The 18371-nt window shown below is 50.3% G+C and overlaps 1 protein-coding gene across 2 annotated transcripts in view; it reads right to left on the bottom strand.

The window, feature by feature from the left end:
• Window positions 1-18371, bottom strand: part of TTLL8 (tubulin tyrosine ligase like 8) — a 46599-nt gene continuing 28228 nt past the window's right edge. The window contains exons 8-13 of one of the 2 annotated variants that reach the window (XM_027595139.1): window positions 17050-17236; window positions 8534-8682; window positions 6225-6468; window positions 2930-3365; window positions 1850-2345; window positions 1-359 (exon numbers count right to left, since the gene is read on the bottom strand). In XM_027595139.1, the coding sequence (XP_027450940.1) occupies window positions 343-359; window positions 1850-2345; window positions 2930-3365; window positions 6225-6468; window positions 8534-8682; window positions 17050-17236 (1529 nt within the window). In that variant the 3' untranslated portion in view covers window positions 1-342. The remainder of the gene's footprint in view (window positions 360-1849; window positions 2346-2929; window positions 3366-6224; window positions 6469-8533; window positions 8683-17049; window positions 17237-18371) is intronic. The other variant, XM_027595140.1, reaches the window with a different exon arrangement.

The raw sequence follows: 18371 nt of genomic DNA, 5'->3' as shown, positions 1-18371 counted from the left end.
TTGCAAAAGAGTCAACTGAAAAAGGAGAACCCAGAACAGACGTCGCTCCTACCGATCCAAGAGAAACAGACCCGTGAGTCTAAGGACAATTGCACAAAAGGCTTGAGTGGGTACTTTTTAGGAGAGGAAAAGTAAATGGCCAACACACGTCTGAAAACGGGCCATTTTATTGGAAAGCGGAAAAGGCAAGTGAGCACCGTGGCACTGTCTCCAAAGGCAAACATTAAGATGTCTCTTGGCGCCCAGTGTTGGCAACAGTGGGTGGATGCAGTCCGAGGGCAGCCCTGTTAGCCGGGCTTCTACGGCTCAGTGTACCAGGTTCAAGAGCCCCACCCCACAAGGTCATGTCCACTTGGAATCTGTGAATGTGACATTATTTAGAAATAGTCATTGCAGATGTCATCGAGTTAAGCTGTCATACCGGAGGGAGGAGGGTGGATGCCAATCTAACAATGGTGTCCTTCTAAGAGTGAAATTTGGCCACAGAGACCCAGAGAAAGAACACCATGTGAAGACAGGGCAGGGCCTGCGGTGACACATCTACAAGCCAAGGAACACAGGGGATAGCCAGCAGCCACCAGAAGCTGGAAGAGACAAGAAAGGATTCCTCCCCCACAGCCTGGGGGAGCATGGCCCTGCCAACACCTGGATTCCAGACTTCGGGCTCCAGAACTTTGAAAGAACACATTTCTGTCTTTAAGCCACCCGGTTGGTGCTGCTTAGTGACAGTGGCTGATGCACCTCATTAACACTTCACTCCTAGAAAGATGCCTGTCGGAAGCTGCACAGTGTGGTAGGAAAAGTACACTGTGTTTTCATGACAGCAAAAAATCTGGAAATCGTCCTCACAGAGGCAAGCTGCTGAGCGGTAGGGCTGACCAGCCTCCGAGACGGACTGGACGCGAGGCGCGGAGAGAGGACGGGCTGGGGATGTCCTCCGAGGGCACTGCCAGCTCTGATCCTGGAGCCCAAGCCCGGAGCCCACAACTGGGGAGGCAGTCCACGCATCTTCATCCAACAAACATTTCCTGAGCCCTGGCTCTGAGCCATGCACAGTCCCAGGCGCTGCGGCGAGCGTGAGAACAGCAGAAAGCACTCTGCCATTAGGGACCCACGCTCTGGGAGAGACAGACGAGCAGCAGGTGGGGCGGGGGGAGGGGCAAAGATGATTTGGTGCCAGGGAGGGAGGCGCGGAGAGAGGGAGGGAAGGGGGGAGGAAGGGTGGGGGAAAAAGGGACGGAGCCCTAGGCAGGTGGAGGGAACAGCAGGTACAGATGTAGGGCGTGTTTGAGGAAGCAAATGTCCCTGGAGCAGAACCAGCTGGGGGTGTGGGAGTGGCCTGGCTCGTGCCTTTTCATCACACATACTCTCGGGGCCACTGCTGGGTGCCAGATGCCACTGGAGGTGCACTGAGGTACAGACAGGGCAAGGCCACCCCCAGAGCCTCGGGGCTGCCCCACACCTGTCTACCTGTGCTCTGAGCCCAGGCCCAGGTCAGGCTCCCGGGCCATGCATGGTCAACTCCACCAGGAAATTCAGAAAACTAAAGGCAAGAGCCCAGGGATCGCTGGCACCTGTCCACGGCACCTGACACGTTCAATCCCCCATGTGCACTATGCCACACAAGGAGTGAGACAGAGGCCGTCACCCACCCCGTCCTGCGAGGGGTCCCTGCTGCAGGAGCCCCACTGTCCCAACAACCTGGCCAGTCCCAGGATCGGGCCAGGGTGCCCCAAACCCTGCTCTGAGCTCAGGCCAGTGCCCACATCAGGACACGCTCCCTGCCCGGGCCACGGGCAGCCCCCAGCAGACCCAGGGCTCAGACGGGCGCAAGCAGCCGCACTGTTACCTGGTGGTCTGGGTGGCTGAAACAGAGCACCCTCCACTGTCTTCACGCTCGGAAGCACGGACGGCAGTGGGTGCTCATTCAGTATGTCTGGATCCGAGTGTTTGTTGGACTCGGCTTTGGTCAGACCAGTTTTGGGGGCCTTACTGTCTATGTGTTGAAAATTACAAGTGGGGAACTCTATCCTCCCGCCAGACACGGCGTTGGCAGACTGCACTTTACAGCTTCTCTCAGCCGACCTCCTGAGGGGCACAGGCAAGGTGCAAGGAAGTACCTTTGCATCTTTTAGTTTCGAGTCTTGCTGGAGAGCCGAGTGTGGAGGTCCTAGAGGCTGGTTTGGCATGGCCAAGGGGCACCTCACTTTTAGGGGCTGAATGTCCAAGAGGGAAGATGAAAAATTCACGTTGGAAATGGTCGGCATCTGCTTCTTGGCTCTCCTCACGCTAACGCCTTCCACGCAAAGGTCAGAGCCGTGGAAGGGTGACAGGTCCACAGCAGGCTAGGCAGAGGAGGGCGGCGTTAGTGCCCAGGGACCGGTGCTCCCCCCCTTCCTGTGTCTGCTGGCCGGGCCCGCTGGCGGTCAGGCCTCAAGAGAAGCCCAGGCCACACTTCCCTGTGGCTGCTGGGCTGCCCACCAGGTCCCTCCTCCAGAGAGGCCCGGGCACAGGATCCCCCCACGGAACCAGAGTCCCTGGCAAAGTGACCACCCAGCCCTGCCGCCTGGCCGGCAGGAAGGCTCGCAGCAGGGAGCAGGCACCAGGCGGGACCCCTGGAGGACACGGTTCTCCCCAGGTGGGGGGAGGGCGGACACTGCCGGCCTGGAGAGGAACAGTCTAGATTCTGAGCCTGGAGGCCATGGGCCTCCCACCATTCCAAGCAGGGGGCCTCCTCGCCTGGCGACCACAGAGCTGGGGATGGCTACTGGGGAGAGGGAAAAAAGCAGAGCGGTGAAGGCCAGCTGGGGCCAGGGGGTCCCCGGGGCTACCCGAGCTACTGTCTGCTCCCTTTGCCTGAAGTGGCCCCAGCCACGGACAGTGGGCAGCAGGTGCCGCGTCCCCCCACCCCCAGCGCTGCGCCCCTCACCTGTCTGCACAGCAGCTCGAAGTTGCCGATGTCGCAGTTGCGGTCGACCCTGCGGTCCACGACCACCTTGATGGTGTCCTCCTGCACCTGGGCGCACAGCTGGGCCGTGACGGGCGTGGACGCGTGCATGGTGGGGCTGGAGTTGATCTCGATCAGCCAGGGCTGGAAGTCGCGGCCCAGGATGAAGTCGGCCCCGTACAGCTCGAAGCTGTTCTTGCGCGGTTCCACGTGGTCCTGGGCCACCCTCATGGTGTTGGCGATGGCCCGCTTCATGGCGGGGTAGATGACGCTGGCCCACACGGCCCCGCGGCCCCTCTTCTGCAGGTACTCCCGAAACCTGGTGCTGGTCCACATGTTGTAGTAGGGCAGCAGGGGGCTGCGGTCCTTGTCGTTCTTCAGGTGCTTCTGGATGGAGTTGTTGCATAAGTGGATGGCGCTGCGCGAGGCAAGCCGCGGTCAGCCTGGGGTTCCTGGGACTCTGAACTCGTGACCCCGCCCTCGGACCGCCTCCCACCTCCCCCGCCCCAGGACCCCGGACCTCCGCTCCCCGCGACCCCGCCCCCAGACCGCCTCCCACCTCCCCCGCCCCAGGACCCCGGACCTCCGCTCCCCGCGACCCCGCCCCCAGACCGCCTCCCACCTCCCCCGCCCCAGGACCCCGGACCTCCGCTCCCCGCGACCCCCGCCCCCAGACCGCCTCCCACCTCCCCCGCCCCAGGACCCCGGACCTCCGCTCCCCGCGACCCCGCCCCCAGACCGCCTCCCACCTCCCCCGCCCCAGGACCCCGGACCTCCGCTCCCCGCGACCCCGCCCCCAGACCGCCTCCCACCTCCCCCGCCCCAGGACCCCGGACCTCCGCTCCCCGCGACCCCGCCCCCAGGCCGCCTCCCACCTCCCCCGCCCCAGGACCCCGGACCTCCGCTCCCCGCGACCCCGCCCCCAGGCCGCCTCCCACCTCCCCCGCCCCAGGACCCCGGACCTCCGCTCCCCGCGACCCCGCCCCCAGGCCGCCTCCCACCTCCCCCGCCCCAGGACCCCGGCCCTCCGCTCCCCGCGACCCCGCCCCCAGACCGCCTCCCACCTCCCCCGCCCCAGGACCCCGGACCTCCGCTCCCCGCGACCCCGCCCCCAGACCGCCTCCCACCTCCCCCGCCCCAGGACCCCGGACCTCCGCTCCCCGCGACCCCGTCTCCACGCTGGGGCCCGCAATCCCACTCCCGGACCGCGACCCTGGACCCCATGACTCAGTCTCCAGAACCCTTATGGCTTCCACCTATCCCGATGTCCGCGCAGACACCTCCCCCGAGACCCCACCCCCGCCGACCCTCTGCCCCCACGGAACCCCAAGCCCCCGCTAACCCCGCCCCTGGACACTCTTCTCTCTCGCCCCCGCCCCCCTACCCCGCCGCAGGGCGGCTGCAAGAGGGGCTCTGATAGCTTGGGTCCTCTGGAAGTAACACCCCCCCAGAGCCTCAGTTTCCCCATCTGCACCTGGCAATAGAGATGTGGCTCTTGAAGAGCTGGTCTGGTGAGACAAAGTGAGAAAAAGTCTCTGTGAAACTAATTAATTTACACTCTTGCCTTGTTCCAAACAGGTTTTGAAACAGGTAACTGGACTAGATGAGCCATGTGGCTCTGGGTAGTAAGACCCGTCCCTGTAACCCTGGAGAGGTTGTACTTCCAGAGGACAGAAGGGCCTTGGGACCTGAGATCCACGAAATTAGGGTAGTAGACCCACAGTGGACCCATTGTGGCCAGTATATCAGAGGCTGGGCCATGCCCAATCAGAAACGATTTCAGGGAATCTCCTATTCATCTGGGGTGAGGGTTATGATCCCAGATGGAGAAATGGGGCTCAGAGAGGGCAAGAGATCTGCTAGGCATCCCGTCATGGCTTGGTGGGTCCGGTGGCCTGGGGCGGGGGGGGGGGGGGGCTGGAAGGGGCTCCTTGTGCACAGTGAGCTGCCCGACCCCTCCTCCAGGCCCCCCTGGCCTGGCAGAGACGAACTCGCTCCAGGAGCTGCGGGACAGAACTTCTCCCCAGCAGCCTGTCTGACAAGTGTGACTCCAAGCGTCACTTGCCAGGTGCGACTCTTGGTGTGGCCACAGCCCCTAGCCTGGGGGCACAGTTAACATGTCAGCTGAACAGCTCCCAGCCCTCTCAATTCTGAGCTGAGATGGAGAGTCAGATGCCTAACCAACTGAGCCACCCAGGCACCCCTCCCTTTCTTTAGTAGGCCCCATGCCCACCGTGCCCTTTCAATTCTGTGTGACTCCCCTGTAAAGCTCCTGGTCAAGATGCCTAGGCACCCAGCCCCACACAGCGAGGGGGTCACAAGGCAGAACAGGGAAGCCTCTGGTTTGGACAGAGGCAAGGGGAATTCTCTGCCTCACTCCTGAGGCTTTGCAGAGGGGCCTTGCACACACGTCCTGCCCACTCAGAGACCCTGGCGAGGTGTGGGTTCCGCCACCCCTGGCACCCTCTTCCGGGACGTCTGAGCCTCTCCATGTGGCACCCTCCCCAGCACCATGCCCCCCAGGGGCCTTGGGATCTGGGGTGCGGCCCACACGGTCCTGGCCTTTTCTGGCTCGGGTGCTCCCCACTTCTTGTCTTGCCTGGCACAGCTGGGATCCTCAGAGGACCCCTCAGGCCATTCTCACGCCCCACAGGCTGCCTCATCAGGGGCTGAACACCCCTACCTCCCCAGCCGTCTGCAGGACCCCCACCCCAGGACTTCTGGGGCTCATAAAGAGAAAGCCCTGCAGGGACTAGGGAGGGGGTTTGAGGGGCTGGCAAGGCAGATGTCCCCCGGGAGCCTCCAAAGGCGTCCGGGCCCGTGTGTCAGCTGGACCCAGAGAGAGCAGGACAGCGCGGCGGGCAAAGTATGCACCCCAAGCTTGGCCAGCTGTGGGTCAGCGTGTGAGCAGGGCCTCCACTCAGCCCTTCCAGCAGAGGGGACAGCATCCACACAGGGGGGGCTCTGGACCTGTCGCTGAGATGTGTCATCCCCGGGCCGTGCCTGCACCTTGTGGGCACATGGCACATGGAGCTTTGAGGATCTTCTGGAGGAGATTCACACACTATGGGGTGCAGAGCATGGGCTTTGAAGAACAGCAGGCCTGGGCCTGCCCCTTGGGGATTTAACCTACCCGAGCCTCCCTCCTCATTTGTGCCCCCGGTGGTGATGGGGGACAGCAGACATGGCCTGGCACCCCACCCCTTTCCCGCAGGTGTCGTGGGCACACACTGTGCCCCCTCACACCCAGTGGCACCAAGCTGATGCTCCAACCAACCTGTCCAGATTTTCCAGGGAGAAGCGCTGCGTGGAAAACCGCAGGTAGCTCTCCTTATAGAACCAGATGGTCAGGGGGTTCCAGTCAGTGACCAGGAACCACTGCCTGATGTCGAACTTGGTGTCATAGATGAGCAGTGGGGTCTCGATGTACTTCTGCACCACCCACTTGTTGTCCTTGGCAGAGAGGTGGTCTGCAGCGACCAGCTCCAGGATCTCCTCCACTCGGTTCATGCACACGATGTCTGCAAGAAGTCACCACTGAGCCCCAGGGCACGGCGTGCAGGGTCGAGCATCAGCTCTGAGGCCCAACATGGCTTTGACCCAGGCCCGGGAGGCAGCACACCTGGGTGGCCCAGCAGGGAGGGCTTTGCCCTCAGGATGGAGGCCACAGTTGGTGCCAGGCCCCCAGGCTCTCCCACCAGGGGGCAAGCCCCCAGGATTCAGGAGAGGACACGGAATGGAGAAGGGCAGGGATGGGGACAGATGTATGTTTAAAGGCAGCCAGCGAGGGGTGGCTGAGCACGAGCCCTGGGTGTGCGGTGGACAGGGGGCAGGGAAGCTCTGTGGGCCTCAGGGAGCCAGCAGACAGGGGTGGCAGGTGCCCAGGGGCCTGCGGTCTGGTGAGGCCCCCCTCCCGCGGGCGCCTGGACAAATGGGAGGGCTGCACACACACTCCGGCCCTCCTCCACTTTGCAACTTCTCACCCTCAACCCCCCAAAGTTAGGCCATGTGACTAATGGTGACCAGGGACCTCTGAGTAGAGGGGACACGCCCCCCTCTCGTCTGCTGGGTCACCACCAGACCCTCCAGCCCTCTCTTTCTCTGCCATGACAACCCTGAAGCCTGGAGGCAGTGATGTCACAAGATGATGCGAGGACTTTGGTGAGCAGAACCCCAACCGCCCACAACTCCCTTCTCATGTCAACCCATAGTGGACGAGCATGAGTAGAGATGAGTGGGTCTCACCGATAGCCACTGAAGTTTGGGGACTGCTTGTTACCCAGCACAATCTGGCCTATCCTGACTGACACATCACTGGAGGGGAGCACCATGTGCAGAGGCCCCAAGGCACAAGGCATAGCAACACATGAGGTGAGCTTTCCCCACAAAAATGTAAGTGCAGTCTCTTCAAAGCTGAGACCTTGCCATCTGGAAATGAAAGACTAGGGCAAAGCAACGAACCTCTGAGGTTATCCTGGGCTCAGAGCAGCAAGGGGCCCAGGCAGTGCCCAGCCAGAAAGCCCTGCATTTGGATTTGAACAGCTGGGTCTGAGGTTTCTGTGGGGCATCCCTGGGGACGCAGGTGTCTGCAGTGGGAGGAAGGTCGGGCCTGATGGACAGGAGGAGGGAGCCACCTGCAGACGGATGCTACTATCAAGAACAGCAGGCTCGGGATGGAGCCCCTGGAGGAGCCCTGGCCCGACCCCAGAGGGTGGGCACTCAGAGGACAGCTGGGGAAGGCCAGATGCAGTAACATCTCAAATTAATAAACGTTTTTTTAAATCACGTAAAAATGAACCACTTATGAATTTAAAACAACAACAAAACTCTTCAAATAACTCAAGGGGAAAATAAAATATCCACAAAAAAAAATTAAAGTCTATTTAGATACTCAGGAAAGTGAGAACGTCATGTGACACAAAGACGGATGTTGCAGTGAGGGCCGTCTTGGGAGGAGAGCTCATAGACTTAAGGCTTTTGTTGTTGTACGAGAAAGACTGGAAATAAATAAGCTTAGCCTTAAAGTCAGAGCCAAGGGGGATAATATCCCTCAGAAGAAATTGGAAAAATTCAGCCTAAGGTTGGTTCTTTGGAAACGCAAATAAGATTTAAAAAACTTTGAAATCCCTGTTTTAAAAAGAACCCACAGTTTTCACCATTAAGAATAAAGAGGACACAGTCTGAGCTACAACACAAGATGGGGTACAAAGCCTGAGCCCACCAGACAAAAACCACAGACAAAAGGTACAGGCCTTAAGGAGGGGCCTCCAGGAGAGCCCGGTGATTACAGGTGAGTAAGGAACGGGAATTCCGCTGTTGCTTGAGATGGAAGTCCTCAATCCATCTTAGCAGCTAGGGTAAGCCTGTTGCCAAGACTGGGCGAGGTAATATAAAAAGAAAAGTACAGCCCAGTTTAACTTGGGAACATCCCAGTTCATTAGCAAACCTCGGAAGTGGGCCATGAAGACCAGTGTCTCAGAGCCACCTGCCCCGCAGAGAGCCCCGAGTCATGCACCTGTGCCCGGACGCACGCTGCGCTCTGGGGGCCGCAGGTGGCCACCTCTCAGCATCCAGCCTCCAACTCACCTCGGCCGCGGGACTTGGCCGCCGGCTTTATGATCCAGATGTTCCGAAGCCCGTCGATCTCCGTCTGAGGGTTCACAGACGTGATTTTATTCAGCAGAGCCTGGCACTGCGAAAAGTGATTTCTCGAATTGGAGATGAACGCCTCACCACTACAAAGCAAGATCCAGAGAGCCCGTGAGATGCCGCGAGACCCTGTGGGTATGCGTGTTATAAGTGTGTGCCTCCACTCTGTGGCTGGTCTTTGCATCCTCTGTGTAGCGTTTCCTCATAAACAGTTTTCATGTCAATAAAGTACAATTTATAGACTTGCTCTATTATGGTTAATGCTTAGTGGACTATTTAAGAAATCTTTGCCTTCCTTGTGGTCATGAAGATACACTCCAATGTTTTCCTTTTCTGTAACTCTCACCTATCACATGATACACCTCAAATTAATCTTTATTTGTATTTAGGAGACAGGATTCAAGATACACCTTTTTTGTTCACAAGGATGCTCACTGCTCAAGCACCGTTTAGTGCAAGGACTAATCCTTCCTAAGGGTTGGTCCTAAGTGACCATGTGCATGAGGATCTGCATCTAGATGCTGTTCCATGGCGCTGGTCTGGTAATGCCCTGTAACCCAATGCCACCCTGTCTGGATTAGGTACATTTGTAGTAAGTCTTGAAATATGGGTAGAAATTCTCTAATTTTGTTTTTCTTGATCAAGGTTGTCTTGGCTTTTCTGAAATCATTTGTATTTCCAAATAAATTTCAGAATCAGTTTGTCAATTCCTCCCACTCAAGCCCCCAAGAAAAATTCCTGCACAGATTTTGATTGGGATCACATTGAATCTCTAGATTAGTTCGGGAAGAAAAAAAATATACCACTGAGTTTTCTAATTTATGAACATGGTTTTATTATACACACACATACTTATTAGGTCACTATTTTTATTTAATTTTATAATGTTCTGTTTAGGGTCTTCAATTTATATTGTTATTTTTCTCTGGATATTTGTTGTTATTTGATGTTATTATAGGCTGCATTTTTAGAATTCCATTCTATGATTTTTGTTAGTGTATAGGAACACAGCGGAGTTTTGTATACTGACCCGGTGCCTACTGACCTCACTAAACTCACGTAACTTTCTGTACGATTTTTTAAATTTTCTATGTGCATAATCAGGTTTTCAGTAAATAGTTTTGCTTCTTTCTGATCTTATGCCTTTTATTTCTTTCGTTCTATACTTTTAAACTAAACAGGCCATTCAGTCCATACTGAATAGCGGTCATGATAGTGGGCATTTTTGTCTCATTCTGATTTCAAGGAGAACAATTTCATTACATAGCATTAGGAAGTGTGTTAGCTTTAGAATTTTTGTACATAAGCTTTTCCAATTAAAGTTTCTTTTTCTAGTTCACTAAAAAAAAAAGTAACATGCACATTATGGAACTTCATCAATGTTTTGCATCTATTGAGATGATCATATAGTTTTCTTCTTTATTCTGTAAATGGGGTAAAATCTACCAATTGACATTCTTTCAATTTTTTTATTGTAGCAAAGTACATATAACATAAAATTTGCCATCTTAACCATTTTAAGTGTACGGTTCAGTAGTATTAAGAATATTTATGTTATGCAACTATCACCCCCATCTGCCCCCAGGACTTTTTCATCTTCCCAAACTGAAATTCTGTCCCCATTAAACACTCACTCCCCATCCCCTCCCCCAGACCCTGGTAACCATCATCTACCTTCTGCCTCTGTGATTTTGACCACTCTAAGTACCTCATATAAGTGAAATCACACAATATTTGTATTTTTCATTTATAATGTCCTCAAGGTTCATCCATTGATGAACTTCCTTTTTAAGGATGACTAATACCCCACTGATCAACTTTTGAATGGTAAAGCAAATTTGAGTTCCTGTAACTTAAATTGGACATGAAGAAATGAAATTGTTTTTATTCATAGATGACATACCCTATATGTAGAAAATCCTAAGGAACACACACACACACACACACACAGTACAAAGTACTAGAACTAATAAATGGGTTCAGCAAAGTCAAGTTACAAGATCAATATAAAAAAATCAATTACAGGGGCGCCTGGGTGGCACAGTCAGTTGAACATCTGACTCTTGGTTTCAGAGTTGTGAGATCAAGCCCCGTGTTGATTCTGCACTCAGTGTGGAGTCTGCTTGGGTTTCTCCCTCTCTCTGCCCCTCCCTGCTGCTCTCTCTCTCTCTCTCTCACATAAATAAATAAAATCTTTTAAAAATCTATTATATTTGGGGCGCCTGGGTGGCTCAGTCGGTTAAGCGGCTGCCTTCGGCTCAGGTCATGATCCCAGGGTCCTGGGATCGAGCCCCACGTCTGGCTCCCTGCTCGGCAGGGGAGTCTGCTTCTTCCTCTGCCTCTGCCCCTGCTCGTGTTCTCTTTCTCTCAAATAAATAAATAAAATCTTAAAAAAAAAAAATAAAAATAAAAAAAAATAAAAATCTATTATATTTTTATATTCTGCCAACAAAAAATCCTAAAACAAAATTAAGAAAACAGTTCCATTTATAATATTATCAAAAAGAATAAAACACATAGGAATACATTTAACAAAAGAAATGCAAGATTTGAACACTGAAAATTACAAAACATCATTGACATGCATTTTAAAAGATCTAATCAGGTGGATAAACAAGTTTGTGGACATTAACACATTCTTTTTTAAAAAAAATTTTTAGTAGGCTCCCCAGGTAGAGCCCAAAGCTGGGCTTGAACTCTTGATCCTGAGGTCAAGACCTGAGCTGAAATCAAGACTCTGATGCTCAACAGACTGGGACACCCAGGCACCCTCACAAAATTAACAAATTCTTAAATAACCAATGGATCAAAGAAGAAATCACAAGGGAAATTAGAAAATACTGAGAGACAAATGAAAATGAAAACACGACATACTAAAACACACGGGTTGCTAGTTGTGCTAAAGGGGAAACTTACAGCTATAAAGGCTTACATTAAAAAAAAAACAAGAAAAATCTCAAATCAACAACTAACTTTGCAACTTAAGAAACTAGAAAAAAAAAAAAATAAACCAGACCCAAAGCTAGTAGAACAAAGTGATCAATAAAGATTAGAGCAGAATTAATCAAAATAGAGAAAATTAATTAAACTAAAAGTTGGCTCTTTGAAAAGATCAACAAAATTGACAAACCTTTAGCTCAATGGACTTAGAGAAGAGAGAATACTCAAGTTATCAAAACAAAAAATAACATTGGTGACATCATTACTGATTTTACAAAAACAAAAAAGATTATAAGAGAGAACTATGAACAGATGTACACCAATGAATTGGATAACCTAGGTGAAATGGACAAATTCCCAAGAAACACAAAACCTACCAAGACTAAATTGTGAAGAAACAGAAAATACAAATAAATTTATAACTACTGAAGGGATTGAATCAGTAATTAAAGTAGTCAAAAATCTCCCAAATAAGAAAAGTCCAGGACCTGACAGCTCCATGGTGAATTCTATCAAACAATTTGAGAAGAACCATATGAGTCCTTCCCAAACTTTTCCAAAAAATGGAAGACGAGGAAACACTTCCTAACTCATTCTATGAGGCCAGGATTACCCTGATACCAAAGCCAGACAAAGACACTGCAAGAAAAGAAACCTACACACCAATGTCCCTTATGAACATTGATGCAAAAATCCTCAACAAATGCTAGCAAACCAGACTCAGCAGCATGTTAAGGGATTGCAGTCCATGACCAGGTGGGATTTATTCCAGGAATGCAGGGATGGTTCGACATCTGAAAACCAATTAATGTAATGTATCACATTACCAGATGAAGGGGAAAAAACCCACATGACCATCTCAATTGATGCAGAAAAGACACTTGACAAAATTGAACACCCTTTCCTGATAAAAACACTCAACAAACTAGGAATAAAAGGAAACTACCTCAACATAATAAAGGCTGTATATGAAAACCTACAGCAAATGCCATACTCAAGGGTGAAAGACTGGAAGTTTTTCCTTTAAGATTGAGAATAAGACAAGGGGTGTGCCAGGGTGGCTCAATCAGTAAAGCAAACAATTCTTGATCTCAGGGCTGTGAGTTCAAGTCCTGTACTGGGGTCCACATAGGATGTAGAGCCTACTTAAGAAAAAAAAAAAGAATAAGACAAGAATGCCTACTTTCTTTTTTTTATTATTTTTTTAAAGATTGATTTATTTATTTTGAGAGACTGAGAATGAGAGAGAGAGAGAGAGAGCGCACACATGGGAGTGGGGAGGGTCAGAGGGAGAAGCAGACTCCCCGCAAAGCGGGGAGCCCGAAGCGGGACTCGATCCCGGGACTCCAGGATCATGACCTGAGCCGAAGACAGTCGCTTAACCGACTGAGCCACCCAGGTGCCCAAGAATGCCTACAGAGTAATAGAGTAATAGAAATTCAACAGAGTAATAGAAATGCTAGTGAGAGCAATCAGACAAGGAAAGGAAATAAATGGCAAACTAGAAAAGGAGAAGTAAATTATCTGTTTGCAGATGATATGATTGTATATGCAGACAATCCTAAAGATTCCACCAAAAAACCATGTTACATCTAATAAGTGAAGTACAAAGTAGCAAGATACAAAGTCAACAAACAAAAATCAGTTGCACATCTATACACTAGCAAGGAACAAACTGAGAAGGAAATTATGAAAGCAATTCCACTTAGAATCACATCAAAAATAATCAAATACTTAGGAATTAAGCAAGGAGGTGAAAGGTACAACAAAAACTACAAAAAAAATTGCTGAGAGAAATTAAAGAAGACATAAATAAATGGAAACACATCCATGTTTATGGATTAAAAGATTTAATATTGTTTAAGATCTTAATAGTACTCAAAATACCTACAAATTCAATACAATCCCTATTCAAAATCCCAATGATGTTTTTCACAGAAATAGAAAAACCCATTCTTAAATTCAAATAGACTCTCAAGGGACGCCAACTAGCCAAAATAATCTTGAAAAAGAAGAACAAAGTTAGACGACACACACTTCTTGATTTCAAAACTTAATACAAAGCCACAGTAATCAAAACAGTGTGTTACTGACATGAAGACAGACACAAGAGCAATGAAATAGAATAGAGACCCCAGAAATAAACCCTCACATATATAGTCAAATGATTTCTGACAAGGGTGCCAATCCTATTCAATGGGGGAAGGGACAGTCTCTAACAAATGGTACTGGGAAAACTGGATATCCATAACCAAAAGAATGAATTTGGGTTCTTACCTAAAACCATGTGCAAAAATTAACTCAAAATGGATCAAAGACCTAAATGTAAGACCAAAAACTGTGAAAATCTTGAAGAAAACATAGGGCAAAATCTTCAAGACATTGAATTTCTCAATGATTTCTTGGATATGAGACCAAAGCACAGGCAACAAGAGAAAAAAATGGACAAATTGGACTTCATGAAAAGTTTTTAAATGTGTGCATCAAAAGATATAATCAACAGAGTAAAACGGCAAAACCCATAAAATGAGAGAAACCATTTGGAAGTTATGTATCTGATGGGGGCTCACATCCAGAATGTGCAGGGAGCTCCCAAAACTCAACAATAACATGCTAACTTGATTCAAAAATGGGCAAGAGATGTGAACAGACACTTCTCCAAAGAAGACATACAGATGTCCAATAAGCACATGAAAAGATGCTCAATACCACTAATCATTAGGAAAGTGAAAATCAAAACTATAGTAAAATACCTCCTCACATCCATGAAAATAGATATTATTTTTTAAAAGCACAGAAAATAACAAATGTTGGTGAGGATGTAGAGAAATTGGAACCCTTGTGCACTGTTGGTGGGGATGTAAAATGGTGCAGCTGCTGTGGAAAATAGTACAGAAGTTCCTCAAAAAATTAAAAATAGCATTACCATATAACCCAGAAATTCCATTTCTGGGTACATACCCAAAAGAATTGAGAGCAGAATCTCAAAGAGATATTAGCACACCCATGCTTACAGCAGCATTATTCACAAGAGCTAAAATGTGGAAGCAACACAAATGTCCATTGACAGATGAATGAATAAGCAAAGTGTACTATATACATACAACAAAATATTATTTATCCTTTAAAAGGAAAGAAACTCTGATATCTGCTACAACATGGATAAAACTTGAGGACATTATAAATGAAATAAGCCAGTGACAAAAAGACAAATCTTGTATGATTCCACTTCTGTGAGGCACCTGGAGGAGACAAATTCATGGAGACAGAGAGTAGATGGTGGGGGCCAAGAGCTGGAGAGAATATGTGGAGCTGGCGTTTAATGGGGGCAGGGTTTCAGTTCTACAGGATGAAAAGAGCTAGACTGACGGTGCTGATGGTTGCACAACACTATTGAGGTACTTAGGTGACTATTTTAAAATGGTTCAGACAACAAATTTTGTATGTTTATTTTACGACAATTAAAAATGGAAAACAAGGGGTGCCTGGGGGCTCAGTTGGCTAAGTGTCTGATTCTTGATTTTGGCTCAGGCTGTGATCTCAGGGTTGTGGGATTGAGCCCTGTGTCGGGCGCTGGGCTCAGCGCCAAGTCTGCTTGGGATTCTTTCTCTCTCTTGCCCTCTGCCCCTCCCCCTACTTGCACGTTTTCTAAATAAATAAATAAATAAATAAATAAATAAAATCTTCTTAAAAATAGAAAATAGAGAGAGAGAGGTGAAATAAATGACAAGAGTATAAGGAATGAGTAGAGAGCGAATGGAATCCCACTGCTGTGATGCTGTTTGGGAGCCAGTGAAGGTCTGACTGAAGATAAGCAATAATAAATCAAGAATGTATACTGTAATCTCTAAGGTAAACCCTGAAACGTAAAAACAAAATTGTGTAACCAGAAACCAAATACAGGAGATAAAATAAAATGATTAATAAGAATTAGGATGCTTCCTTATTTAGGTCGTAAGTAGTAGGTAGTGGCTAGTCATTATGCCTGTTATGACAAGTGGGAAAAAAAACCAGATAAATTGCAAACTTCATGTTTCTCAAAACATCAGAGGGTTGTGGATGTAAAGAGGAATAGGTGAACTACATCTAGGCACAGAAAAGCCTTTCTTGGGTGAACTGAGTTTGTTGGCCATTTTATTCCCCAAGAATATTTGCCAAATCCGGGTGAAGGTTGAGATTTAGGCTTGGCATAAGCCGAAGGATTTTCTTAAGGAATGAGAAGCCACATAGCCATGTCAACTGGCATGAAAGACCTAAGTCTAGTAATGCTCAAAACACATGGCCAGTTTTTCCCAGGGCACGAAGATGGTGTGTCTGGGCTGTAACGACAGTGAAACCTCCCATTCCCGTGGTACTTGGGGAGAAGTCTCTCCTGGGGGACAGGGTCTTCAACAATATCTTTCAGTTTCACTCCTGAGACACTTGACACCAGAATGCACTGAACCTACCCAGAGCTGCAATCTGGCCCTGCCCCCTGCTAATTGGTTGGGGACATCAGCTGCACACACTATATCTACAACAGAGGGAAGTGTGAGCCCCCTCTTAGGAAACAGCATAAACTTCTGTCGGTACTTCCTTTATGGACAAGGTGCAGCACACGAAAAGAGACCAAGAAGAGGCTGAAAAATCTGACGGAGAGTAAAGTGCAAGGACAAGCGGTACAAGGACATCCCAATGCTGGAGCTAGAATTGGGCAGGTTTACAATCAGCCTGGACACTGCAGAAGACAAGGCTGGGAAACCTTAAGATGGGTTGATAGAAAATACACAAACTCAGACTCAGGGAGGAAAAAGGAACGAGGCAAACAGGACAGAGCAAAGAGACGTGTGGAACAGTCACACAGCGGCTGTGCATATAACTGGAGCCCAAAGAGAGGAGCCGAACGAAGCAGAGCAGTATTTTGAAGACAGTGGCTGAGAACTTTCCAAAATTGACGAAAGATTCCAACCCACATATTAAAAAATCTCTAGGTAGAGGACATAACAAAGAAAGCCACATCTAGGCACAATAGAGTCAGACTTCTGAAAAAGGAAAAACGGAGGTGCTGGGTCTCTAGGCTGTGAGGGATCCAGCCCTCGGGGGAAAGGCGGAAAGCCAGGCTCAGCCTTTGGATTCCCAGGCACCAGGGGGCACCGAAGGTCCTGGAGAGTCAGGAGCGCTGGGCCAGGCAAGGCCTCTGCTGGTCCTGACTATCCGGAGCCCACCTGTGGGGTTCAAATGAGGTAGAAGACATGAACAGTGTGGAAAGTGCTTGAGGAGATGGTACCCAAAGGTGCCCCCAAGGAGGTGTCATCCTTTTGTAAGCCAACAGCGACTTGGCGGGACAGGCACCAGTGAGTGAATCTGGGTACCCCACCACCCAGACAGATGCCCCAGTCCCCAGACAGGTGCTTCAGACGTCCCACAGGTGGGACTTCCTTAGACAACTCCTGATGCCCGCCCCACATCCCCCCTTTAGGTGAGCCAGCAGGGTGCGTGCTGACTCTTGCCACCGAGCACCAGGCGCGTCTTACTGAAGGAGGGAGTAGTACTGCTCTGTCAGGTCCTTCCACTCGTCTTCCGTGAGGCCCCTGGTGGAGTCCTCAGAGACGTCGATGCCCTCATGCTCCAGCTGCCCCAGGTAGGCCTGGCACACCTTGCACGCAGTGTCCACGAGCTGTCCTGAGAGGCCCGTGAGCTTGGATTCGGCATTCTCGGAAGCTGAAACCCAAGCACAGGATGTGAGTGGGGACCACCTGGGGCACTGCACAAAAACCACCCCAGCCCTCTGAGCGTTCTCTGGGCAGCCAACCCGGGCTCCAAGCACGCCTCCCCCCGCTGCACACACCCTCCAACCAGACTCAGCCCCACGGGCGACCATGCAGCACCACTTCCAAACTTGCTACAAAACCTGTACTTTTCTGAGCACACACTGTGTAGTCAGTAAGTACTTGGGCGGGCGATCCCGCCTGATGCCCGCAAGCCTGTGCGCGCTTGGTGGCTGCCTGCGTCCGACCTCTTATGCAGCATCTCATGCTCCTGGGACCCGTGGGTCTCAGGAAGCACTGAGTGCAGGGAGTTCTCCCGTCCAGGTAAGAGCAAACCTCCAGGAACCCAGCTCCCACACAAGGCAGCCTGGCCCCCTGGTCCCCAAAGGAGAATGAGCTGGCAACCAGTAACTGTCTGGGTGGTTACGGGGTAGGAGCCCGGAGGGACTAGGAGGCTTGGAAGGTGTACAAAACCGTCTCCACAAATGTGAGGGGGGCTGGGGGGGCGGGGGCTGAGGCATCGCAGACCCAGGACCTCAGCGGTTGTGGACCCAGGAGAAAGTGCTGTGGTTCACCTAGTTGCCGCAGAGATCACAGTATGTGTTTTTAAACTGTATGGAGGTGAATTTTTTCACAGAACATAAAAATAGTCGTTTTAAAGTGAAAATTTGCACTTCTGTTTTCTGGTCAGGCATAGAAGGAGCCTGGAAGTTGCCAATCCATCCTAACAAGTAAAAAGTAAAACTGAAAAATCAACAACTCTTCTTTGCTCCATCAGAGAACTGAGGTCACAAGACAAACTGCTGCCCCCCAGTCGCAGAGAAAGTCAGGCTGATACAGAGAATCACAACTCACTGGATCAAAAACCCTAAGCAGAAACCCCCCCAGACACCAAAACCAGGAGAGAAAAACTCGAGCTCTAACTGATGAACTGCTGAAGGCTCAGTGTGGACAAATCTGAGTCAAAAACCCCAGAAGGGTCAGTTTGGGGGGCGGGGGGGCATGTTTTTGTCATTCTTACCTCCAGGAATTTGACCTGGTTCCCACCGTGAATATGGGAGAAAATCCCCCCTGCTTCCGGCAAGAAA

This window comes from Zalophus californianus, chromosome 9 (assembly GCF_009762305.2).
Source record: "Zalophus californianus isolate mZalCal1 chromosome 9, mZalCal1.pri.v2, whole genome shotgun sequence".
In the NCBI taxonomy this organism is placed as follows: Eukaryota; Metazoa; Chordata; class Mammalia; order Carnivora; family Otariidae; genus Zalophus; species Zalophus californianus.
Note: the sequence above shows the minus strand (reverse complement) of the source record. Positions and strands in the feature narration are given on the sequence as shown.